Below are 26,357 nucleotides of genomic sequence, written 5' to 3' on the forward strand. Positions count from 1 at the left end.
TGTGTAATTTTTTCTTACCAGAATGCTAGAGATGCTGCACAAAATCAAGTCAACTTATCTTCATTTCACTTCTCGAAACACCCATGTTCTGTCAACATTCTCTCCTTTCACTTACTGGGGGCTAAGGAAGGACTGAAAAGAAATATATCTATGGACTCCCTTCTCTCCCTTTAGGTCAGTGTCACCATTTTCAGTGTAAATCATTAGCCAATGCAGAGAAGTCATGAGAGTAAGAAAGGAATGCGAAGGCACCTTGATCTTTCAAGTTCTAAGATCACCATTGCCTCTCTGTGCTGGAAGCAACTTTGTGGTTCAAATAGAAAGCATAACCTCTTGGGGTGGTCAGCACCATACCTATGCAGTCTTTAGACACAACACATTTATCTTATTAGTAGTAGTACTATTAATACTAATAATACTAGTATATAATCGTATAATTAGTAGCAGTAGTTGTCGTCGTAGTAATACTAATACTAATAATAATCGTACACTGTGGCTCTCAACCCTGGCTGCGTATCATGCTCACCTGATGAGCTTCCAAAAATAACCCAGCTCACAGCCCATGGCAGACCCACAAGAAAAGCACAGGTAGATTCAAGTACTTCTAAATATTTGTCTTCCATTTTCCAATGCCTTGGGAAGCCCATCTCCCTACACTATCTAGAAACCCCCACCCCTGCAGATCTTCCTCTCCTTTACCTTGCTTAGACTAACAGCAGAGGCCAAGGAAGCATACAACATCAACCTTAAAAGTGTAGGAGAGGGAGGCTGTGCACACTCACAACAAACTTTGTCCATGTCCAAGGACTTGCTTTTTTTGCCCGCTGATTAAACTTCTTACTTCTATCAGGCCTCATATTTTTCCTCTGAGCAGAAGTATTTGCCTTAGTTTCCTACCTGCAGACCTCAGTATTAAGTCCACAAACACACCTTTCAGAAACTGAATGATATATTTGGGTTCCTCCTCCCTGTGGACAGACCTCCTATGTCCACCTAACTCAAAAGCTCTGCCTTAACCTACATTTGTTCTGCACACTTGCTGGCAGCATTGACCATCTCCAGTGTTCTATATGCTACCGGACCTACTGCCAGAACCCTTCTCTAGTGTCTGATGTTGGTTCACTTCCAACCGCCTTCCCCTTTTTCCACGGGTCTGTATGAGCTGTATTCTGAATGCTCTGGGTCCTCACTGTTCTCTATGGATGGTCCTGAGCTAATGGAGAGAGAATGAGAAAAGGGAACATAGACACAACCCACCTTTAAGTGGTCATGGGGGTATGGCCAAGAGCTTTTGTAAGAAAACAATTATAGCATATCCTGAGCAATTATGGAAATACAATTTTTAAAACTCTCTTCAAATCATAGACTTTCAAAGCTGATACTCGGTTATCTCAATTTATTGAATCTCCTCAACTATCAGAGCAGTTCTACTCTATTATAAAGTTCTATGTATTGTAAAGTGTACACTGAATTTCGTTCAAACAAAAAGATGTTAATCCCAACGTTTTAGGTATTGATCATTCCCCTCAGCTGGCAAGAACCCTTGTGGCTTCAAAGAAAAACTTTTCGGTGTTCACAAAATTTCTAAGGGTGTGAACAACAATACCCAGACACAGACATACCTGAGTGCCGATGAGGGGCTACATGTCTGTTATACCTTCCTATATGCTGGTCTATACCTCAGAACTAGACAATAAAGTGAAGCTGACTAGAAACCTGAATTATCTCTCAGCAAGCATGCCTCACATGTCTTTTCATCCCAGGGTTGAACGGCGATGACTTCCTGGCTGTGGGTCTGCGCAACGGCAGTGTCATTTATACTTACAACCTGGGATCGGGCATGGCAAGTATCAGCAGTGATCCCCTCGATCTGAGCCTTGGCATCCACTCAGTCCGTCTGGGGAGGCTCCTCCAGATGGGCTGGCTGAAGGTAAAATGTCATCCCTTCATCTATCCCACAGCTTTGTGGAGCATTGCCATATATCATTGGATCTGTGCAATAGAGACGAGAGGCAAGAGGCCCATGCTGCCTGCCCCATGCAGATCCCAGACCAGTGCTCACAGCTGAGGATGAGAAGCATGCTTGCAATTAAGTGGTGTGGGGATAAGTAAAAGGGATGACTAATGTAGATAAGGTGAGAGAGAGCGCTCAGGAAATGCTCCCCTACAAAGGTGATGCTTGAGCACAACTGCAAATAAATAGGAGTTCAGAAAAACAACAGCAGCTAGTGTGTGTTGAAGAATGCAAGTAGTTCAGTGTGGCTCTGGGGTAGGGAGGAGCGAAAGAGGTGGTTAGTTGGTGGACCAGGTCTGTATTATCAAAGGACTTCGATGTCATGCTAAGAAGTTAGATTTTTATCAAGAGCTATGGAGAACAACTGAGAAATTAAGAAGGGGGGTTGAGTACCACAGTGGAGTAACTTTTTTTGATAAATTACTCTGGTGGTTGTATTGAGAATGGAAGGGGAGGGAGCAAGGGTAGAAGGAGGAAGACCAGCCGGATGCCAGCTCCTGATCTTTGGAGAACTGTGATTTTGATTGAAATGCAAAACCATGACTGCAATATTAATATATCCATGGTAACAGACACCAGCAGAGAAGCAAAGAATAGAGTGGTGAGGTGTTTTTTATTTTTTCAAAATTCAGATCTTTGTGAATTTTTCATGCCAAGTTAATGGGAAATAACAAAAAACAGTATCTTAACAGTTCACCCTGGGGAATTAATTCCTTTTTTAATAGGTTTTGAATTCTTTTCCTTTTGAAGGTAGATGATCATAAAAATAAATCCATCATCTCCCCGGGAAGACTGGTTGGTCTCAATGTCGTCAGTCAGTTTTACGTAGGTGGCTACAGTGAATACATACCAGATCTCTTACCCAATGGAGCCGATTTTAAAAATGGCTTTCAAGGTAAGGCTTGGATAGTTTTTACACTCTACCTACCAGTTTCAAATTCTGAGACAAGAAAAAACTTTAAATAATACATTTCTAGTTCCAAAACTAGAAAAATGAACTGCTTTCTAATCAGACTTAATCAAAGTTTAATTTTAATGGAAAGCATTCAGTCACTGTTTATTCATCGCTTCCTACCTATGTACTACATGTTTAGTATGTTTCAGTAAAGAAAACAAAGATCCCTGCACTTGTGAGTTTGCATTCCAATGGGGTAAAGGCAATAAACACTAAAAATGATGAATAAGTAAATTATATAGTAGTATGAGCTGATAAACTCTGTAGGGGGATAAAAGAAATGTAGAGCATTATGGCAAGGAGGATCGGGGCATGGCTAATTTTTTTTATACAGGGTGCTTTTTAATATAGAGCAAGCAAGATAAACCTCATGGAATCACAGTAAAAATTGAAACTCCAACTAACTTTGGAATACATTTGATGTAAAGGTGAGAGACAGACTGCAGCTAACTGATCCATACCACCAAGGTGTGGACCATAGAGGCCACCACACGTCAAGAGGGTTATTATGCTTGAGCAAGTAATTGTATGACCATAGTCTGTCTCCCTGTGCTCAGGAAGGGAAATAGACGCAGAACTTCTCCCACAAAGCTGACTTCTAGTAGACTTATAAAATAAAGACATGCTTCAAATTATTATAGTAGAGCATTTGGTGAGACTAAGCTTTTTGATGGATCCTAGTCTCAGAATATTTGGTCAAGGAGCTGTTTGTTACAGTGTCCTCAGCCACCCACCCATGACCAACCCACTCTCTGGCCGGAATCAAGGAATGGGGACAGGATGTGATGCACATCTCTGCAAGATAGGAGCTGCCATCAACAGCCATTTCAGGCACTTGAGTTCTCTGCCTGCCTGGCAGCATCCTTTTCCTCACCTTCACCGACTTCTGCCTAAACATGGATGTAGGAACCCACATATGTGAAACATGTGAAAGCAACGCAGCCAATCCAGCATCATACAAGTTCCTCTTCCAGCAAAATGAGTTCCTTCTGCCAAGGTTCTCCAAGAAACTTTTTCTTTGATTATGTCATCAGTGTGGATTCTCAGAAGGGTGTCTTATACAAGAGTTTAAAGCCTATTAAGGCACTGTGCTAAATATAATAATTCGACAGTTCTTTCTCAGCAGGAGATAATCTGAAAAGGATTGTAAGGGCATGACAAATCCATGAGTTCTTGAAAACACTATTTTCACAAAAAGGGATGGGTAAACTTATGAATGTGAAGAAGCACATCTACTCGGTGAAGTGGAGATCCTGGGAGGGGTCATCAAAACTTGGTCATTTATTCACAGACAAATGCTTACATAAATATTCTGGGTGTACCATCAAGGATAAGAGCATAGACGCAGAAACCCAACTGGCTGGATACACACCCCAGCTCTGCCACCTACAAGCCTCATGACCTTGGTTAGTCACCTCTCTGTGCCTAGCTGTGCCTCTTACCTATAAAATGGGATAATAATAGCACTTCTCTTGCTATGTAGTTCTGATATTGAGTTAATGGTGAGAGAACACAAGATTAGAGCCTGCTTTGTGTTAGCGATGATGACGGTGCTGCTGGTGGGCGGTGGCACAGCTCCACTCATTCTCCTCTTTCTCGTGTGGACACTGGTTAGGTGTGCAGGCTCTGGAGTCAGGCCATCTTCAGATTCAGGCACTGCCACATAGCAGCTTCGGACCTAACTTGTAGCCTGTTATTCAAACTCTTTGTGTTTCCATTTTTTCTCTTTTCTCCTCAGAGGAGAAAAATATATACTTCATAGGGTTCTCCTGAGTTAATCAATAAAACAAAATAATTATATTAAGTGCCTAACCCAGAAACCAATACATAAGAAACACTCAGTGTATGTTTACTATTGTTAGCACTCTAACCTGTTGTCATAGAATTTGAGATTGTCAAATTTATTGAAGTCCAGTGCTTCCTGAGGTTTTCTCGTGAAATTTTCTCCCTCCTATTACAAATTTTCTGCACATTTTGCTAATGAGAACAGAGGCTCTCCTCAAACCTGTCATTTTTTTCCTTAAGTGTGTCGGTGACCTAAGCTCAGCCTGCAGAGTGGGCCCTTCCTCTGGCAGAAATGCTAGGATTGCACATACCTGGAGCCACATAAGCTGCCATGGTTCTCAGGATAGAAGTCTTGGGCAGGTCTTCTTAGCAACTGCCACTTAATCTAGTCTCATGGAAGTTCCATGACCTTGAAATCCCCTACTCTTATCACACTTACCTCTTGAGTCCTCTGTTGATGTCTGCCTCTCCGCCTTGATAAACTCGCATTTACCATTCTGCAAAGTATAGACACTTGTTACCAATATGCCATAACAAGCAGATCACAGCAGTACCACAAGCTTCTGACTCCCAAAAGGTGAGCTCTACTGTCTGTAAAGAATTATATAGGATAATTTTCTTAAAATATAGATTTCTGGACAGCCCAGGTGGCTCAGCGGTTTAGCGCTGCCTTCAGCCCAGGGCCTGATCCTAGAGACCCGGGATCGAGTCCCACGTCGGGCTCCCTCCATGGAGCCTGCTTCTCCCTCTGCCTGCCTGTGTCTCTGCCTCTCTCTCTCTCTCTCTCTCTCTCTCATGAATAAATAAATAAAATCTTAAAAAATATATAGATTTCTGGACCCTATGCTAGAACTACCTCATCAAAATATTTATGATGGAATCTAAAACTTTGCATTTCAAAAAATAAAAAATAATAAATAAGTAAAATTTTGCATTTCTAAAGCCAGTATATTAATCATAACAAATACAGACTTTCATGAAAAATATTAATACTTAGGCTAAAGTTATCACATTTGTCTTTAGAGTGGCGATTAAATCACACATAGTAAAAGATTATATGATTTAGGCTTTCATATTCCTAGTGTAAAATGACTCTAATCCAGAAGTTCTCAGTCTAACATACAAATCCTTACTGTTGATAAAGCCCATGTGTTTTTGTTCTGGAAATGGTTTATAATGAGCTGTTTTTTCCCTATAACCTTTAGTACTTATGAAGATACTGAAGTTATTTAACCCTTCTCCGGAGTAATCAACATATACCAGGCAGAGAAAGACTCTCTCTTCTGCCTTCCCCCCCAAAGTTACATCTATTCCAAAGCTGTGGAGGTCTCAGGTTGAGTGAGGTTCATGAATGGGATTCAATGGGTCCTTGAGTCTTCTAAAACCGCACATACAATCATGCATGTGCCCATGTGCATTTTATGGGAAGAAGATCCATCGCTTTCATCAATATTCTAAGATCTGTTGGTTTCAGTGACAGACCTACTTCGTACTGATGTAGAATTAAAAATTACTTTGGACTAGTGTGAACATGAGGAAATCTACTGTCCCATCCATTATTCTAGTGTTGCAGCGGCTCGGGTTCATTGATACCAGGATTACTAAATATTTATTATTTAACTGAATATCAGAGTGGACATGAAATAGATTCAGATTCAGTAACAACACTGTAGAGAACATGTTATTTCAACTAAAAGTGCCCTGCTCTGTCAGTACTGTCAGTTTCTTGATAGTTCAGCTTTCTCTCTCTCTTTTTAATTGCATGGTACTTTTCAAACCAGAACCCATAAGAGGGGCGAAAAAGGACTTATTGTAGTAATTTAAATATTATTTTACTCTCAAAAAAATGCTGTCACTTTTTTGCCAGTCCTACTTTCCAATATACACATGGCTGATGGCTTCCAAGTCTTTCTCATAACCACTGTACCATTTGCAGGAAGTCTGTATCGAATAGCTATTCCATGGTGCTACTCTAAGCACGTTATGCTTTGCTATATTAATAAGACTGAAAATATACAATATATATTCTACATATGGCTTCCACTGTAATTGCCTGTGAGCTGCATATGTTGACTGACATGAAGCATCTCTCTGTAAAAGAAAAGCAATTAACTATTTGTATTAGCCAAATGTTTCTCTAAATATAGCATTCCCATGTTTTTAGCCAAAAATGTATTTCAGCAGTTCCTTCTAACAAAAGCATTTCATTTATCCATATAAAGAAGTAGTTTTAAATGAACAGTTTCAGAATTTAATACTTGTTATGGTCATTTACAAGTTTTTTTCAGTGTGTGATTATAAAAACTACGAAAAGCTAATATTAGCATCCTTCAATTTTTGCTAAAAAGGAAATAATTTTTATAAAGGTGGGAAGAGGCTTGAGACAGTGAGGTAGTGTAGAATGATGAGACCTACTAATTGCCCATGATCATACTGGCCAGTTTATGTATATTACCTTATTCCTCTTAACCCAGAGAATAGTTATTCTTGTCTCCATTTTAAAAGTGCAAGGATTGGCAATTGGCACTCGGTGTGGATCATCTCCCCATTACATGGCAGAGATTACAGTTGAACCCAAACCCACCTGACTCTATCTTGTACTTTTGCTCTCTGATGAGTGCATTTCACTCTACAAAAAGCATGGGAAACCCTGCTTTGTTAATTAAGTTATCTGGTTATTCTGCATAAAGCTGGTAGCATCCATTAATTTCTTCATTTTGTGCAGAGCTTTTTTTTTTTTTTTTTGTAATAGCAGATGGCAGGACTTGAAGAAATAATAAAGGTTAAATCTGAGGAAGGACAATCACTGTTCTCTCACAATAAGAAAATATCAATGCCTGCTGAGAGTGGTGCTTGTCAGTGAAAATGCCAGTGAAAATTAAGTTGGAAAGTAAATTCTTGACCTTTCAAAACTAAACCCATATTTTTCACCAAGAAAATACATTTATTCCATGTATTTAGCTCCTGAAAGTTTTGAAAGTAAAATCCAGTCTAGCCTTTATCTTCTCTCTTTTTTTTAATTTTTATTTATTTTTATTCATGAAAGACAGAGAGAGAGAGAGGCAGAGACACAGGCAGAGGGAGAAGCAGGCTCCATGCAGGGAGCCCGATGTGGGACTCAATCCCGGGTCTCCAGGATCAGGCCCTGGGCCAAAGGCGGCGCTAAACTGCTGAGCCACCCGCGCTGCCCTAGCTTCTCATTTTAAAGACACTATTTATGGTTGATAACCATATTAACTTAAAAGTACTTTATGGGAGCACCTGGGTGGCTCCATTGGTTAAGCATCTGCCTTCTGCTCAGTCATGATCTTGGAGTCCTGGGATTGAGCCCCAATGGGCTCCCTGCTCAGTGGGGAGTCTGCTTCTCCTTCCCCCCTCACAACCCCTCACCCAGTTTGTGCTCTCTCTCTTTCTCTCTCTCAAATAAATAAATAAAATCTTTTTTTAAAAAAACACTTTATGAACAAACTCTAAGTGCAGAAGGAGATGAGTAAAATTAGAATACATCTCAGGATCCCAAACAGTTTCATATAAATTCTTTGTTGAACTGCCCTTTTTGTTTATATTTTCCTCGTCTTGGAGTATGAAAGATCTTTCTTTTCCCAGCCCTACTGAGTATAATTGACAAATAAAATAGTATATATTTAAGGTGTAGAATATGATGGTTTGGTATACATATACATCGTGAAAAGAGTACCAAGGTCAAGTTAACACATTCATCAACTAACATGGTTACTGTGTGTGTGTGTGTGTGTGTGTGTGGTGAAAACAAAGTTTACTTTCTCAGCAAATTTCAAGTATATAATACAGTATTATTAACTATCAGTGCAAACTATGCATTAGATCCCCAAAACTTACTCATCTTGTACGTGAGAGTTTGTACCACTTGACTAACATTTCTCCATTTCTCCAACTTCCATCCCCTGACAACCCCCATTCCTCTCTGCTTCTATGAGTGACTTTTTAGATTCCATATATAAGTAAGATCAGTGTATAACTGGGAAAGAACTTTCTAAGGATATATGCAGAGACAAATCCATGAGGGAAAAAAAGAGAGTATTGTGACATAAATATTAAAAACTTTTCCATATAAAAAAATAAAAGTTTCACGTAAGCAAAATTAAATGGCAAATACTAAACTGAAAAAGTATTAACAATACATGACAAGGAACTAATATGCTCATCATGTAAGCAGGTCTTCTGAATTGATGTTTAAAGGGATGAACAGAGAAAAAATACATAATAAACAAATGAAAAGGAAGAAATACAAATGGCTAATAAATTTATTTAAAAGTTTTAAACCTCAATTAAAAATAGCAAAAGAAAATTTTATTCTTTATTTCATTTTAAAATGAAACATAATAATCTCTTGCATGTAGTGACTTGTAAATAAGCAGGTGTTCCAGTACCCAGTGGGGAGATAAAATTGTGCAAAATATCTATGACATTGGTGCACCCTTCAAAGCATCCATATCATTTGCCCTAGTAGTTTTACTGCTAGAAATTATTACTAAGAAAATAATTAGCAAATACACAAGGATATCCTTATGTTAATCATAGCATTATTTTTAATAGCAAAAAGGTAGAACTCAGTCAGTTGCCCAATAATTGAAGGTTAATTAAATATATAAAAGAACTGTATGCCATCATTTAAAAATAGTTAATGCTATGAAAAAAGAGTTAATGGTATTTATGATATACAAATGCTTGGAATACTTTCTGATATATATCTAATGCAGGATTCTATTTTTGTTTAAAAGAAAATATAGCTAGAAAAACTGCTGCGTGTGTGCATATATGCATATATATACACATATACATGTTAATTAGTGGCATATAATATATACCAAAATGTTAAGAATTATTGTCTTTTCTAGTGGTGCCTGGCTGGCTCAGTTGGTTGAGCAATCAAATCTTGGTTTCAGCTCAGGTCATGATCTCAGGTCCTGGGAATCCAGCCCTGCATTGGGCTGCCCACTCAGTGTGGAGTCTGCTTGAGATTGTCTCTTTCTGCCCCACCCCTGTTCTCACTCTCTAATACATAAATTAATCTTTTAAAGAAATTGTCCTTTCTACAGTGTTGATACTGTAGAATTTTTTTTTTATTTTTCTCTCTGTGCTTCTCTGTGTTTTTAAGTTTTTCCTTTAAAATTGACATATATTACTTTTTGCTGAAAAAAACGCTGCTTTAAAAATGAAAAATACTTCTCGTTTTATTTCTTCCAGTATGTTTTTTTACATGAAGTATTTTTGCCTTTTTTCAAGGTTGTATTTTCACTATGCAAGTTCGCACTGAGAAGAAGGACCATTTCAGAGGTCTGGGAAACCCTGAGGGCCACCCGAATGCTGGGCGCAGTGTTAGCCAGTGTGATGCTTCTCCCTGCAGTTTAATGAAATGTGCCAATGGTGGGATGTGCATAGAGACTGGTTTCACTGTATAGTAAGTATGATATTATTAAGAAATAAACTAGCAAGTTATTGGCATGCTAAGCAGTACTCCACTCACACAGACTGATGTTCACATTTAAAATATGTTATGTGGACTTCCTAGGTGATTGGACAACAGATAAAAACTGGAAAAGGGTTGGTGCAGCATTTATGCCACCTTCTCAATTCTTTCAACAATGGAAATGAGTCACTGCATCTCATTCCAGATACCATGGAAAATAATCTTAAATTCATAACATTGAAAGTATTGCCAGAGATGTTAATCATACAAGAATTTGCCTAATGGGATTTGCTTTCATATTTAGGTTTGAGCTCTGTTAGAAAGGGTACTCGTGGGATGCCTGGGTGGCTCGGTGGTTGAGTGTCTGCCTTTGGCTCAGGGCGTGGTCCTGGAGTCCCGAGATGGAGTCTCACATCGGGTTCCCTGCATGGAGCCTGCTTCTCCATCTGCCCATATCTCTGCCTCCCTTGGTGTCCCTCATGAATAAATAAATAAAATCTTAAAAAAAAAAGAAAAAGAAAAGAAAGGGTCTTCGCTAGGTGGACCCTAGCAAAGCTGTGTGATTTGACTTCTGAACTACTTTAGTATGAAGAAAAAACATGGACTTGTTAAATGGGAAGAACAAAGGAATGTTGTCTTATGAAGAACTTCTTTTGTTGATCATTTCCTCCCTGCACAGGTAATATAAGAGGGTTATCTTGGAATATGCCAAAGAAAGAGAAAGTAAGCACTCAGTCTTTCCATTTCTTCCACTCTACTGTTTAGTTTCTTATAGGCCCTACATAATCTGGCCTCTGCAGCCTCTTAGGTCTTCTCTCTTACTCCTCCCTCATTACGCTCAAGTCCAGTTACCCTGCTTCGTCTTTTGAACACATCCAGCTCATTTCTGCTTCTAGACCTGTGTCTTCCAGCAGAGGCAGGATCACCCTTGCACTCAGTCTCCATTTGGCTGCCTCCTTCATATCACCTCCTCAGAAAAGTGCTCCCTTAGATCAACTCAAAACTATCCCTCACTCTACTCATTCTCCATCACATCATCACATTTTCCTTTCTCCATAAATATCATTCTCTTTGTTTGCCTGTTTATGTGTTAGTTATTATTTTTCCCTGACAATGGACCTGATCTTTCATTCTATCATTGTACCCCTCATACCTTGAAGAGTTGCCCAGCATAGAATAGACATTCATTAATTGTTCCGTTAATGAACCAATGAGCAGAAGGAATCTGTATTGCAAAGGTTCTAAGCACTAATGCAAATGTAAGGACAAGCAAGGTGATCCCATGATGATCATGAGAATGAAGCCAAACTGACTAAACAGAATATTGTAATTGATTAAGTATGAGAAATGGGGCAGATGAAGTATAGAGGGAAGAGAAACTTATGTGATAGATAACAGATTTGATTGTCCTCAAGAATAAGACATAAACAGTTTCTAGGCAAGAAAAAGCCATAGTAAAGACAATCCTGTAAACATGTAAACATCCCTTTGCAGCATGGATGTATCACAGAATCACTAGGAGACAGTTTTGGAAAATCTAAGCACATTATGAAGGGCCTGATTTCAAGAAATAGCCATTTAAAAAAAGGAAAGAATTAATTCAGAAAATATTATAGAGAAATTTTCATGGTATACTATGACCTATTGATTATGATTGTGGGAGGAAGGTCAGTGGGGGAGTTAAATCTAAATTAATCCAAAACAAATATGAAAAGGCTTGATGTGTTCAAGACACCTAATGTGCTAAACAGTAAGGTAAAAGCGTGAGCTGAACTTTATGGAAACTTGTGAAGAAAAAATGTATCATGTGATCAAGTCCATGGAAGTGCTAAAGACAAAACCTGAAGCTTGGGACACGACCACCATGGAGTAATATAAATTCGAATTAGCTTAACCATTATGATTTTACTGTTCCTTCTTTACAATTTTTAATGAAACCTTTAGGTTTGCTTTATAACTTAGGCATTCTAATTTGCTCTACAGCCAAGCTTAATTATTCAAAAGAACAAATTTACCTCACTTTATCTAAAGAAATGTGGTCATTCTTCAGGTCACCTCTGAGGTGATTTGTTATCTTGTAATGTGATACTATACTGATAGTAATAAAGAATGTGATAACAAACAGTGGGAAGTGACAGGAAGAAAGCAGAAGAAAGGGGTGCCTGGGTGGCTCAGTAGGTTAGGCATCTGCCTTTGGCTCAGGTCACGATCTCAGAGTCCTGGGACTGAGCCCCACATTGGGCTCACTGCTCAGCGGTGAGCCTGATGCTCCCCTCGCTTGTGCTCTTATGGATAAATAAATAAATAAATAAATAAATAAATAAAATCTTTATAAAGAAAGCAAAGAAAATGGAAAGCCCAAGTAGGACATTCACTCCAACTCCTCATTATTCCATGTGGAACAAAGGGTCTGTTTCCATTTAAAAGCCACAAGTGTGGGCAGCCCAGGTGGCTCAGCGGTTTAGCACTGCCTTCAAGCCTAGGGCCTGATCCCAGAAACCTGGGATCAAGTCCCACGTCAGGCTCCCTACATGGAGCCTGCCTTTCCCTCTGCCTGTGTCTCTGCCTCTCTCTTTGTGTCTCTCATTAATAAATAAATAAAACCTTTAAAAAAAAAAAGCCACAAGTGTTTATCTTGGAAAGTATAATGCCAAGTGTAGACAGACATTCAGAACTATTTGCAGATTATTTCGATTAATATAGAAAATTTTCTTGATTTGTGATAATAAAAGTAATACCATATAGTTGTACAGAAGTTTGTGGCTAACAGAACATTTTTTGCGTACATTATTTCCATTTCCCCTAATTACACCTTCCTAAATTAGTCAAGGCAGATATCCTAGTCCCAATTTAATGGATGGGAAACTAAGATTGCAAGTGAATCAAGAGGATAAACCAGCATCTTAAAAGTGTACAGCAGGCCCCAAAATCAAATCTAGTTCCTGGATCAAAACTCTTTCAGAACCTAAATAACAAGAAATTTAAAGCATTTTAAAAGCAGCTAATAATATAGATAAGGTAACAAATGTGTTAAGTATCTCTTTATCTGTAGTGTGTAATCTGTTCATTTATTCTTAATTTTTTTTTAAATGAAGTTGTCTTCAATTGACATTCCATATTTTCTCTAAACTGGAAGTAACTTGCCTCATGACACAGAGCCTGGGGGTTTCATCAATTCCTATGTGGGTAGAAAACTGTATCTCATAGTCTAACATGAGAGCCTTGACTTGAATAACAAATAGACTTGATTAATCATGTACAATGGGAATGATACCTCTGATAAGTTTCTTTATAGGATCCATCTTACCAAAATTGGGACCAATATTTGGGTTCTTATTAAAATAACAACAGGAGCCTCTGGTGGCTCATCCAACTCTTGGTTTTGGCTCAGGTCATGATCTCAGGCTCATGAGATCAAGCCCCACATAAGGCTCTGTGCTCAGCATGGAGTCTACTTCAGATACTCTTTCCCTCTCCCTCCGACTCACTCTCCCTCTCTCAAATAAATAAATTATTTTTAAAATCTTTTTTTAAATAAATAAATAAAATAACAAAATATGTACCATATTAACTACATATGAAACACGTATCTAGTCAGATGTAGCTCTTGTGAGTATTATATAATTACTTATTAAAAGTACAGCTCCCTGAATTTAAAAGAGGTAAATTTTATGGTATGTAAATTATACTTCAATAAAGTTGTTTAAAAGTATTAAGGTGCCCACTCACAGTCATTCAGCTCTAGTAGCAAGAGTTTACGGAGAATTTTACTTTGGTAAGTTTTGTAATGCTGATCTCATCTCAATAATAAGAATCCCTTTTCAAAAGAAGCTGTTTTCTCTGTAATTACTTTTCAGTGGTGTTTAAGAAGTTTTCCTCTATCCCAGGCTTTTAACTTTACATGGCTCTATGCTTTTATTTTTTACCTGAAGCAGAGTAATATTACATTGAATTTCTAGGTAATAATATAGACAGATCAAAGCTAAAGCTTGGTCTTTTTCTGAAAAATAACTAACACATATAATAAAACATTTCCTAAATGCTCAAGAGGTAAGTCCCAACCCAGAAGTATAAATGTCATGGTGTTTGGAATAAATTTTATTTTTTTTTTAATTTTATTTATTTTTTCATGATAGTCACACAGAGAGAGAGAGAGGCAGAGACATAGGCAGAGGGAGAAGCAGGCTCCATATAGGGAGCCTGATGTGGGATTCGATCCCGGGTCTCCAGGATCGCGCCCTGGGCCAAAGGCAGGCACTAAACCGCTGCGCCACCCGGGGATCCCTGGAATAAATTTTAAAAGCAAAATCTCAAAGCTGGTCAGTGTCTTAACAATGCATAGCTGAATGGTATAATTTTTTTAAAAAAAGAATTCAAAATGCTCTATTTGGTTCCTACTCCCACAGCTGGGAGTAGGAGGCATTGTTGATACCTAAGGGGAAGCCTTGTGCCAAGTAAGGTGAGAGGTCAGGCTTGATAAGGTGGGGACTGTGCTCTGGGACTCTGTAAACCACTGCAAGCCCTGCTTTCCTACTCCAAGTACGTCAGCATACACAGATCCAGTTGTGTTCTAATGCAGTTTCTCAAATGAGAGTATAATAAGGCAGAGTTCATGTAAGGACTCATGCTCCTGGGATAAGCTCTGATGCAACAGAAAAGCAGTAAGCTATTTCTCTTGTTAGTCAGCAGCCAAGGCTAAGAGAAAAGGTTTGTTTAGTTGTAGCTTACCCATATATGTACATGTGTTTTGTGCAACATGTTTTAAAGCAGATTTTATATCATTTACTTTGCATTTTGCTTGACCTTTGTTGAAAACAAAACAACAGACCCAAAATGGAGTTGCTTATGCTAAGCCCTACATCACCAAACTGAGTTTAGGCTGTGCCAGAAGTGAAATCTGAAACCAGTCAATCAGGAATCACCTGATCAACACGACTTAGATAATCTGATAGACCCCTGCCATCCCCTAAAGGGAAGTGACATTGCAATAACCAGTCTACTTTTTTGCTGGTATAACTTCCTTGTTCCTACTCCCTTCTGCCAGCGGTAAAAGTCATTCATTTGGTACAGCTCCTTGGAGCTCCTTTCTATCTGCTAGACTGGAGGCTGTCCAGTTCAAATTAATCTTTGCTCAAATAAACTCAAAATTTTTAATATGCCTCAGTTTCTTTTAACACCATAAAGTCATATTCTGATGATGACTGAGGGTGATATGACATGTGTTCCTTGAAGAAAAGAACAGTGTAGGAAAGCCAAAACTTACAAAAACAAGCTAAATGTAAAAGTGAGCTTCACAGACAGTAGGTACAATAGGAGTTCAGAGAGAATGTGGATCCAAGAGGTGAAATGCACCCAAGATTTATAGTAAGTTCATAAACGAATCTATCAGTGATCACAGAATCTCACCGACCCTGGGTTTCCTGATTATTTTTTGGCTCACAGATGTCTGAGAATCAGGTGAAACCTAAAATTCTTTCCTCTGAAAAATAAATACTTAGGACACAAAAACGTGAGTAAAATGTTAGAAGGTCCAACTCCAATTCCCCAATTGTAGACTCTCTGGGGTCCCCAAATTCTCCAAATGAAGAGTTCCTTGCCCATTTTGTCCTCTGATCTCACCCAGCAGAGTTTAGTGCAGTCTACTAGTGCTCCTATGCCTGACGGTGCTATCATTCGCCAACTAGCACCCTGCTCTCTAAACCCCCTCCCCCTGAATCTTGCTAAAAACTCTGCTTTTCTTTCCTGCTCAAAATGTCCCTTCATCTTTCATTGCCAGTGCAGCAAAACATGAGTTCTTGCTTCTGCTATTCAAGGTGTCACATGGCCTGCTGTCACCCTGTCTGCTCCTGCTGGACTTTCTCCCGCTCAGTATCCCCACGAATTGTATATCACTCTCCAGCCCCTCAAGAAACACTCCCTCTCCAAGCAGCCAGCCGGTGTAGCCAGCTAGGTAACTCACCACCTCCCATTTGGTTTTCTTCCTTCCTCTCCCTTTGCTCTTTTCTCACTCTTGCTTGCGAGGCAGAGGACCCCTTCATTTCCCTGGAATTGCTTTTAGCCTCTGTTTTCTAGGGATTCCAAGTTAAGGCTAATATTTTTTCTTACCTTTTGATTAAGAGAAAGTTCAAAAATTGCCTAATTTAGTGGCAGGGCTGTAGAGAAGTAGACACTGTCTTTACCAGAGAAAACTATTTGTTTAAACACAAGCTGTTCATCACTAGGTATCTGACTGGTAAAGCTAAAGAACATTTACACAACAGAGGGCATGGCTATAAAAATCGTTATATGTTACTGATCCTTAGGATACAGTAAGTGAAAATAGTATGGTCAAGAAGCAAAGCATGCAAGGAAAGGGAATAATATAGATAAATAGATATAAATACACTCATATAAATATGTGTATTATATATACACATACACATGTGCTCAAGATTTTCTAAGGAGAAAAAACAGAGGAAGATTACAGGAAAAAAAAATTATAAATGGTTACCTGAGAATGAGAAAGAGAACAAGGAGAAGTAACAGGCATGAAAGCTGGACTTTTAAAAATATAGTCTGCTTCATTGTTTTTATTTGGAACTAGGTCAGTGTTTCACCTGGAAGATGGAAAAAAAAAGAAAAAGGAGTAATTCTTAAGCATTGAAAAGAAAGTAAGGAAATAAATGAATCTAACTGTATTTCAAATTGGTGGCATAGGGCAGCCTGGGCGGCTCAGCGGTTTAGCACCGCCTTCAGCTCAGGTCATGATCCTGGAGTCCCAGGATCAAGTCCCACGTCGGGCTCCCTGCATGGAGCCTGTTTCTTCTTCTGCCTGTGTCTCTGCCTCTCTCTCTGTGTTTCTCATGAATAAATTTTTAAAATATTAAAAAAAAACAAATTGGTGGCATAACCTAGGAGGCATTTAATTCAAATGATTATTAATTGACTGTACAGTGAGTTATATCCAAAGACAAAAAGAACCATAAAGATATTTTATATTGCATCCTATAGTCTTGATGTAAATGGTAGCATTGGTATTATTCTGAAACTAGAGATAAAAATAAAACAGCTAGGTAGCAAGATAGCTTGATGGATGGATGGATGGATGGATGGATGGATGAATGAATGGATGATATAAACCAAATGAGTAATTATCTTAATATTTCTCATTAAGAACCAAGGTTTTCAGCATAAGGGAAAAGTGATATAGACATAAAATCAAAAAAGTAAAAACCTTCTCATTTTTAATTTGAACTAGAAATAATATATGAATTCATGACTTAATTATTTTCTAGCTATGTCCACTAAAGAAATCCAGAAACAACAGTGATTGGGTATGAATGAAAACTCTAATACCAAAATCTTTATCTCCAAACAGCATTTTCCACAAAAAATAAACATGACTTCTAAAAAAAATTAAAAAATAAACCAGAACTTCTGGTATAATTGGACATTCAACTCTGGGGTAGGAAATGTATGATATGATCCTGGATGTCTTTTTGTGCCTGAAAGCAGGAGAGTTGTCAAAGACCACTAGGGTGATTTTGAAAGAAGACAGAAGCCAACTTTAAGAGACTCCCACTGGCTAAAGATGGAACAATTTCAGAATCCCAGAGAATAATATCTGTAATGGGTTTAAACATACCAATATATAAAATACATGTAGTTGTAGTGATACTCTATACACACATTCCACCAAAAAAAAAACTTGTCACCTATGGAGATTGCTAGTGTACCACTCATTATTCTGAAATCCAACTAAAGGGAAAGATGGGTAGGTTCAACCTTCCTTTTCTATAAAGAGTATAGTAGTCAGCCTCCCAGTGGCCCTCCTAAGAGATACATCCTTCTGTAGTCCCTTCCCACACTGAATAGATGCTGACCTGGATAAATAATAAGATGTTCTATAAATGACAGCTTGTGACTTCAAAGCTAGGTAAAAAGTTGTTAGCACTTATTCCTTTCTTAAATTGTGAAATTAAAGGATAAAATGATTCTACCCACTGAACAGTTTTAATAATGGTCGGGCTCGGGATCCCTGGGTGGCGCAGCGGTTTGGCGCCTGCCTTTGGCCCAGGGCGCGATCCTGGAGACCCGGGATCGAATCCCACGTCGGGCTCCCGGTGCATGGAGCCTGCTTCTCCCTCTGCCTGTGTCTCTGCCTCTCTCTCTATCTCTCTGTGACTATCATAAATAAATAAAAAATTAAAAAAAAAAAATTTTAAAAATAAAAAAAAAAAATAATGGTCGGGCTCTATTTTATATAGTTCCTCTGGCAGTTGTATAGAGAACAAATTTACAGGTGGCAAGCCTGAGAGCAGAATAACCTATTATGAGTCCATAATAATAAAAAATGGTTATTATTGCCTTGAACCATTAAGGTCTGGAGTAATTTATTATGCAGCAATAGGTAACTAATACTAAATAATATTAACTAGCCAGATAATTGATGAGAAGTAGTTCTTATTCGAACTGAGCTAATTTAAGTGCAGGATAAATAATGGAAATTAGAAATATCACCATTTTATAACCATCACAGAAAATAATGGCTACTTGAATCATTTACTGAAAGGTTGATAGAAAACTATATAATGGCTGGATCAAGCTAACACCACTGGAACCAACTGGCTAGTCATAATTAAATGTGGAGCAAACATTATATGCCTCCTGGTAAGATGTCATTACCTACACAGTACCACCTCTAATGCATTAAAAAACCTGAACATGAATCTAATCAAGCCTCTATATCTATGAGACTCTGAAAAATAAGGGCCATAGAGGAGAAAAAGCTAAATGGTATTACAAGTATATAAACAACCAAGTCTAGTATATGGCAAATTTTACTGTACAAACAGCACACAAAGCATAAAGATGGAAAGAAATGCAATGGGAGAATTTTTATCTAGGTAACAAGCCTTAAGACACATACTCTGTAGATGCATTTGTGGATTTGTTTGGATCCTGATGAACTGTCAAAAAAAAAAAAACAAAGAAACTTTTTGAGACAATTATAAGTAACTGAGCACAAAAATTAGATGATCAACAAAATGTCATTTTTGTTGGGTACAATACAGATTTTACGTTGTGGTTTTTTTGTTTCTTATCTGCTGGTGATATATACTGAAATATTTATAGTATATATGTACTGTAAAAATGGGAATGGCTTCAAAACATTTTGGCCAAACAATAAAAAGAGTAGACAAAGAAGCAAATGAAACTTAAGAGCTAAAAATTGATCGTTTGAAACTGTTTAGGGAGATAGATTTACACTATTTTTTTCTACTTTTGTATTTGAATTTTAAAACAATAGTACATATAATATACATTTTTGTCTAATTTGAAAATTCATGAAGTATAAAATAAAGTATAGCATGCTTTTACCAGTTATAGATAGCTACTTTTAAAATGTGGGGATAAAAAAAATGGGATATTTTATTCCAGTCTTTCCTCACCCTCAGTTCTTAGTTGCCAAAACTATGCAAATCCATTATTTGATGCCACCTTTGGAAAAATGTATTTGAAGGATGTAAATTCCAAAAGAAGTTCATACCTTTATTATTTAAATCGAGAGAAAAGGGATCCCTGGGTGGCGCAGCGGTTTGGCGCCTGCCTTTGGCCCAGGGCGCGATCCTGGAGACCCGGGATCGAATCCCACGTCGGGCTCCCGGTGCATGGAGCCCGCTTCTCCCTCTGCCTATGTCTCTGCTTCTCTCTCTCTCACTGTGTGCCTATCATAAATAAATAAAATTTTTAAAAAAAATTAAAAAAAAATAAATAAATCGAGAGAAAATAACAATCGAAGTAAGAATTCAGTGTAGATTTTAGCAGGCTTCCCTATTACTGTAGTTTAAGGGGAATGTCTTTTTTTCTCCTGCTTTGTAACTCAGATGTCAGTTGCTTTCTCCTAGACTCTTGAGAGGTCCCTACACTGTGGAAGTCCAAAGATCTTTCCAAGGTTAATGCAGATTCCAGGAGGATTGGGTATATTCTCAAAACCTTCTCTGGTTGCAGATCTCCTTCCCACCCATACAGACTCTGCTCCATATAATGTATGTCTAAAAGTGGCAACTTATTTGATTTCTACCAAATTAACAAAACCGTTCACACTTTGAGATAGATCAGACAGTTTCTATAGGTACAGGGGGAGGGGGTGCATGCAGCTATAGAAGGAAACTGTTTATATTATAGCCACCTAAACAACTTTCAACGTGTGTTTTGGCCATCCCACCCCTGCAGAAAAAATACATGGCCACTCCACTCCACTTAATCTGTATCTTCTTGTCATTGCTTTATTTTGCTCCAACTGACTCTCTAGGTTAGAACAAACCAAATTTCCCGTCTAGCCCTAGGCAGAGCAATTTAGCTATTTTCTTTTTGTAGTCCAGGCTCATGCTCACATTACTACAGCTAGGGTCCACCATCTACTCCAAGAAGCTCATGTAAATAATTCCCCAAAGACAATTCCCTCACTGAGAGGAACTGAATCCAACTGTTAACATGAAACAACGGTTAGGCCTTTACACTTGGAGGACAGAACCATTAGGGCTGAGGCCCACAGACAACTGCCAATATTTTTTTTAGTATGTAAAGAGTAGCTTCTTCTCATCCTTCTACACTCTGTGGTGTCATCAGAGTTTGGTGAATGATCTCACCAGCAAAGAAAGGAAGGCCATGGGGAAACTTAGTAGGTGGAGTGATTGTAGCAACCCTTCCTTGTAAGCATGTTCTGTCTTGACATGCCATCACGTTCTGCTGTAGAGTGAGGTTCATTTGTTTTACTGTTGTGTGCATATTTTTCAAAGGCTCAAATTTTGAGCATGTATTTGAGCACGTACATGTACTCAAATTGTACATTTGAGTAAATTTTGGCAGGTAAAATGATATCCATCATATCACACTTACCTTATTCTCCCAGTTTATTACTGAAATGAAAATAAATCATAAAGGAAAGCAAACTGACATGAAGTCATTCAGTACAACAGATGGTCTACCTAAGGAGGAGATTCATGTATGTTTCTCTTTTCCTTCAAATAACAGAGAAATAAGTTGTATATGCAGAAGTGGAGTCCTTTAAGCTATGTGACCATCTGTTGCTAAATAACATGCATTAATTCCATTATTCATATTAGCTTTATTATCACATTACATAGATTTCATTTTAAGTACTGTATCTGTGATTTTACTTATGCACAGAAAACCCACAAATCTGTAACCATAATTTTCTTACAGATCCAGCTCAAGGTAAATTTTCTCCAAAAACTTTTTCTTTTTTTTTTTTTTTTTAAGATTTTATTTTTAAGTAATCTCTACACTCAACATAGGGCTCAAACTCACAACTCTGAGACCCAGAGTCACACATTCTACCAACTGAGCCAGCCGGGCATCCCCTCTTTTCTGCTCTCATCTCACAGTGATGATTCTAATAACTTGCCCTCATTAGCCTCAACATATGTAAAAGAATTTCTCTTATGCAAAGCAATAAGAATCTATGTGATAAACTGAAAAAGAAGGTTAGGCAGGGGTTATATTTCTCTAAGTCTTGTTTTTTAACTACACACTGAAAACTAATCATTGCATTTACCTCAGAGGGTTAATATGGGTATTAAATGAGTCACTACCTAAAAAAAAAAAATACTTAAAATGGTGCCTGGACTAAAGTGAGGCCCTGAAAAACTTTGAATAATATATTTTACATATATATATTTCATATGAATAATTTATTGTAAATAAATTATCATAAAGCCCTTGGGAGGAAAAACCATGTTTTCTGCTTTGTATTCACCTTGGTAACAGAGTAGAGCGATATACCATACTTCTCCTTTGGTGAATATTTACTAAGCAACTGAATGATGTTTAAGTGATATTCAGACACAGAATATTAAATCTTCCATCATCTCATTTTCAGTTAACTTTTATATGTCAACGTTCATCTTAAACTTTAGAAGTCATAGAATTGCCTAATTACAAAAAAAATTAAATTCTTCATGTTGAATATCTATTGTAACAAGAAAAAAATAATCCATAGATGTCTCTGAGCTATAAAACTGGCAATAAAACTCAGTTTATCTGCAATTTAGACATTTAAAACAGTTTCATTCTAAATGCACAGATGTAAAATAATTAGCTATATTAGTAAAATACTCCAATACTCAATTCTTGATTGCCATCGTGACCAGCTGCTACTCATATTTATAAAGTGCCTAACACTTTCTTCTGTGTTATCATCTCTCCATGTTTAAAGGCAGAAGAACTCACAAACTATTCTTTATGTATTAACAATTGAGGATAGCTAACATTTTTGGAATGGACTTAAGAAAACAGTTCTATATATAATATCAATGATTCCTCAGTATCTTTTGAATATTCTTAGCTTATTCAGTAGGTGCTTCTGCCGTTTGTCTGCTGATCTGCTTAATTTACAAATCCGTCTTACTTACATCCTCACTTCTCATCAAGTTGAAGAGCCGTATCACTAGATACTTAAAGGGAAAAAAGCCCTTTTATCACTGCTGTCACCTCCAACTCTGTAGCTAAAAGAAGATTTTTATATGTTTCCATTCAACTATATTCTCCAGATGTCCCTATTCCCAATAATGGCACTATACTCTTTCAGTCATTTAATTTTGAAACCCCAAAGATTTCCATAGATTGAGAGACATAGAACAGCAGTTACATGCATGGGTTCCCTCACCCACAAATTGCCACACAATTTGCTTAACTCCTCTGTTCCTCAGGTTCCTCCTCTGCAACATGAGGAGATAATAGTATCCTCCTAATAGGATCGTAGGGAGGATTAAATGAATTAATACATTTAAAGTGCTAAGAAGAATGCCTGGGATATGGTAAGCCTCAGTAAATGTTTGCCATTACTATAACCTTTCATCTTTCAAACCAACATTTACCAAATGTTTGTCACATCTGCTTCTACCTCTCCATCCTCAAAGCCATTTCCCTGCCCAGGGCTCTTTGCATCCATCCACTTCCTTGTCCCCCAGCTGTGACTCATTCATTTACTTACCTATTTATTCCCCAGATGTTCAATGAAAAATTGCTATATGCCAGGAACTGTTTTAGGGCCTGGGACTGCAAAAGAGACCAAAACAGACCTGATCTCTACCCCCATGCCATTAATGATATAGCACAGGGATCAGCAAACTGTAGCCAATGAGCCAAATCTAATCCATTACCTGGTTTTGTAGATGAAGTTTAATTGGGATGCAGCCACGTCCATGCACTTGTGGATTGTCTGTGGCTGCTCTCAACAGTGGGCAGAGTTGAACTGTTGCAACAGGGCCTGTATGGCCACAAAGCAAATTATATACTGCCAAAGTTTGCCAGCCCCTGTTCTAATGATAAAAATACAGTAAGATCTGGGGCGCCTGGGTGGCTCAGTTGGTCAGGTGTCTGACTCTTGATTTAGGCTCGGGTCATGATCTCAAGATCATGGAACCGAGCCCCACATTGGGCTCCATGCTCAATGGGGAGTCTGCTTGGGAGTCTCCCCCTCCCCCCCCCACCTCACGTGTGCTCTTTCTCTCGCTCTCTCTCTGGGTGAATAAAGTCTTTAAAAAAAGATAGTAAGATCCCACTAAAGTTAAACTTCTATTAACTATAGAGTTTATTGTTACACCATGGGGTCCTCTTACACATACCAAATTAATATTTTTAAAATATGACTCATCAGTCATGTCAGGAGTCAACTTAAAATTGAACTTTCATGGGGTGCCTGGCTGTCTCTATCAGTAGAGTATGCGGCTCTTGATCTCAGGGTTGTGAGTTCAACCCTCATAGGGGTGTAGAGATTACTTAAAAATTAAAAAAAAAAAAAAAGTTGAACTATCTCAGCCTGTTATTCAAAGCCCTTGAGCTCAAACCTCCTTTTCTAGCCTAACCTTCTACTGCCTTTCCCTCTTGATGCACTCATTTCATGTAGGCAAATCTCACTTCGGAAGCCTTCCCTGAATTCACTAAAATTGTTTAACTGTCCTTCCCATGGGCTCACATAGTATTAATCTTTGCATTTGTCACATTGTAGTTAAATTGTCTGCTTATTAATCTGATCCTCTCAGAAAGAGCAAGTCCTTGAGCACAGTGACAGACACTTAGCTTGTAAAAAACAATAGTAACAAACATTATTTAAATGAATGAATATCTACCTCTTCTTTGAATTTTTTTCTGCTTTTTCCACTCTACGGACACCTCACCTCATATACACACACCTTTCCAAAACCCACATTTCCTCAAGGGAAGTAGTAAATACATGGTTAAAGGATGAAATGTTGATGAATTAATTTCAAGGCTTAGAAAAATATTGTCATCCAAACTAGAGAACAATGAATAAACAGATCTGAGACTTTTTATTATCTACCTTTCACAGGTTGCTATAGAAGCCAGGAAGAGAACAAAAAGAAAATTTTGATCTTGCACAAAATCATTAGGGTGAAAATATCTCTTAAAATATAATGTAAGAAAATAATAAAAAAAAAGAAAATAATATATGGTATTTGAATGTAATTTTTTAAATCTTCAGATGCAGAGCTAACTGCTTCCGACCTAAAAATTCTGAGAGGAACAATATGAGAATGTATTTTATTTAAGAATTATTTTTTTCTAACAAGTTTATAACATCTGTATTATATTGTGTTTAGTGTTATTTAAGCTATATTTAATATAAAAATAAATATTTTACCGTTGTCATGTCTGTCTATAAGGCAATGAGATTAATTTTGGTCTTAGCTTTTTTTTCCAAGTTGATAAAAATAATCCACTAGATGGCGCAATTATCATAAAAAGTAATATAGTCATAAAAATTCTTACACCTTTCTTTTATGAAATTGGTAAGACAGTCTATTTTTGGCTTCTGTTTTTTTATTTTAGAATCTATTAAATAGAAAATCTGTCAGTTTGAACAGGAGGAGAAAAGGAAATCTATTTTTTTAAAAATAACATTTACAGGAAAATAGCCAAAATGTCATACAGTGCATATCATGCCTTCCCTATGTCAGAAAGTAGTTGCAAAGGCATCTCGTGCTAGCCTAGGAAGGCTCTACACATACCCTAAATTCCTAAATTCTAAACTTCATTGTACAAAATGCCACTTGAAACGTGTCGAAATGATCCAACCAAAGCAGTTTTTTTCAATCTGAAGGACCGTAGGTACATTAAGAAGGTTCCACACAGTGGATTGCCGGTAGGGACGGTCCCTGCTGGGGGACAGCAGCGCCCCCACGTGAGTCATCCAAGCTCAGGCCACCGAGTGCAGGCCCACCTCTGGGAGCGCCGCAGGAGAGGACTGTGAGCCAGAAGACAATTTTTGTATTATAGTTCTTTACATATTTCATGCTTTTTGAACTCTTCAAACAATAACTAAAATCGATATGTAATTTTTAGCAGTTTAAATCAGTATTTTGTTTTTATCCATTTTGGACATAACCTTATGCAACTTTTCAAACTTTTTTTTCTCTGCACAAACTTTGATACAATAATCATATATATCTTCTTTCATCAGGACTCAGCTAAATACCCTATTTAATGAAATGCCAGCATCCTCAGAAACTATTGTTTGCTTGTTTTTGACCATTTTATGTATGTGCCTATGCCTCTTTCTATAAGTTCCAAATAGACAAGAATTTTTGCTTTGAATTCCTCCCAGCACCAGAGTGTAACAGTACATTGGTGAGCATGTGGCGGTAATATGAATATTGTTCCCTGAGTTTTCCCCATGCTGGCTTCTGGATCCTGGCAGCACTTGTCTGTGCTACTTACTTGGCCCCTCAGCCTATGCAGCTCAGTGGTGCTTTCCTCTAGCATACCCTCACCTCTGCCGAGGCCAGAGTTTATTCCTTACATGCCTTCTGCCCATCTGTTATGACCTATGATAGTGCTATGCACATAGTAAATACCAAAAAAATTTAGTTGTTAAAATGAATTTTGGTAAAGCATAAATGTGATTAGAATGCCAAATAATATAGGAAAATATAGGAGTTTGAAATGAATATGTTCTTAATAAATATGAATAGGCAAACACGGTCATTTTTATTTTAAGAAATAATAATTGGGTCAATAAAGAACAAGAAGCCTATAAAATATTGCCTATTTTTGAGCCTATATACATCTATTACTTCAGGAGCATTCTCATTCATTGATGATAGGAATGTAAATTGGTACAATTATTA

General features: G+C 37.7%; 1 protein-coding gene across 1 annotated transcript in view; it reads left to right on the forward strand.

The window, feature by feature from the left end:
* The window catches only part of EYS (eyes shut homolog), a 1,534,343-nt gene that overhangs the window by 1,474,704 nt on the left and 33,282 nt on the right, over positions 1-26,357 (forward strand). Inside the window, exons 35-37 of the mRNA XM_041742712.1 lie at positions 1,764-1,930; positions 2,765-2,909; positions 10,020-10,194. Of these exons, the coding sequence (XP_041598646.1) occupies positions 1,764-1,930; positions 2,765-2,909; positions 10,020-10,194 (487 nt within the window). The remainder of the gene's footprint in view (positions 1-1,763; positions 1,931-2,764; positions 2,910-10,019; positions 10,195-26,357) is intronic.

The sequence above is a fragment of the Vulpes lagopus genome, chromosome 1, assembly GCF_018345385.1.
Source record: "Vulpes lagopus strain Blue_001 chromosome 1, ASM1834538v1, whole genome shotgun sequence".
In the NCBI taxonomy this organism is placed as follows: Eukaryota; Metazoa; Chordata; class Mammalia; order Carnivora; family Canidae; genus Vulpes; species Vulpes lagopus.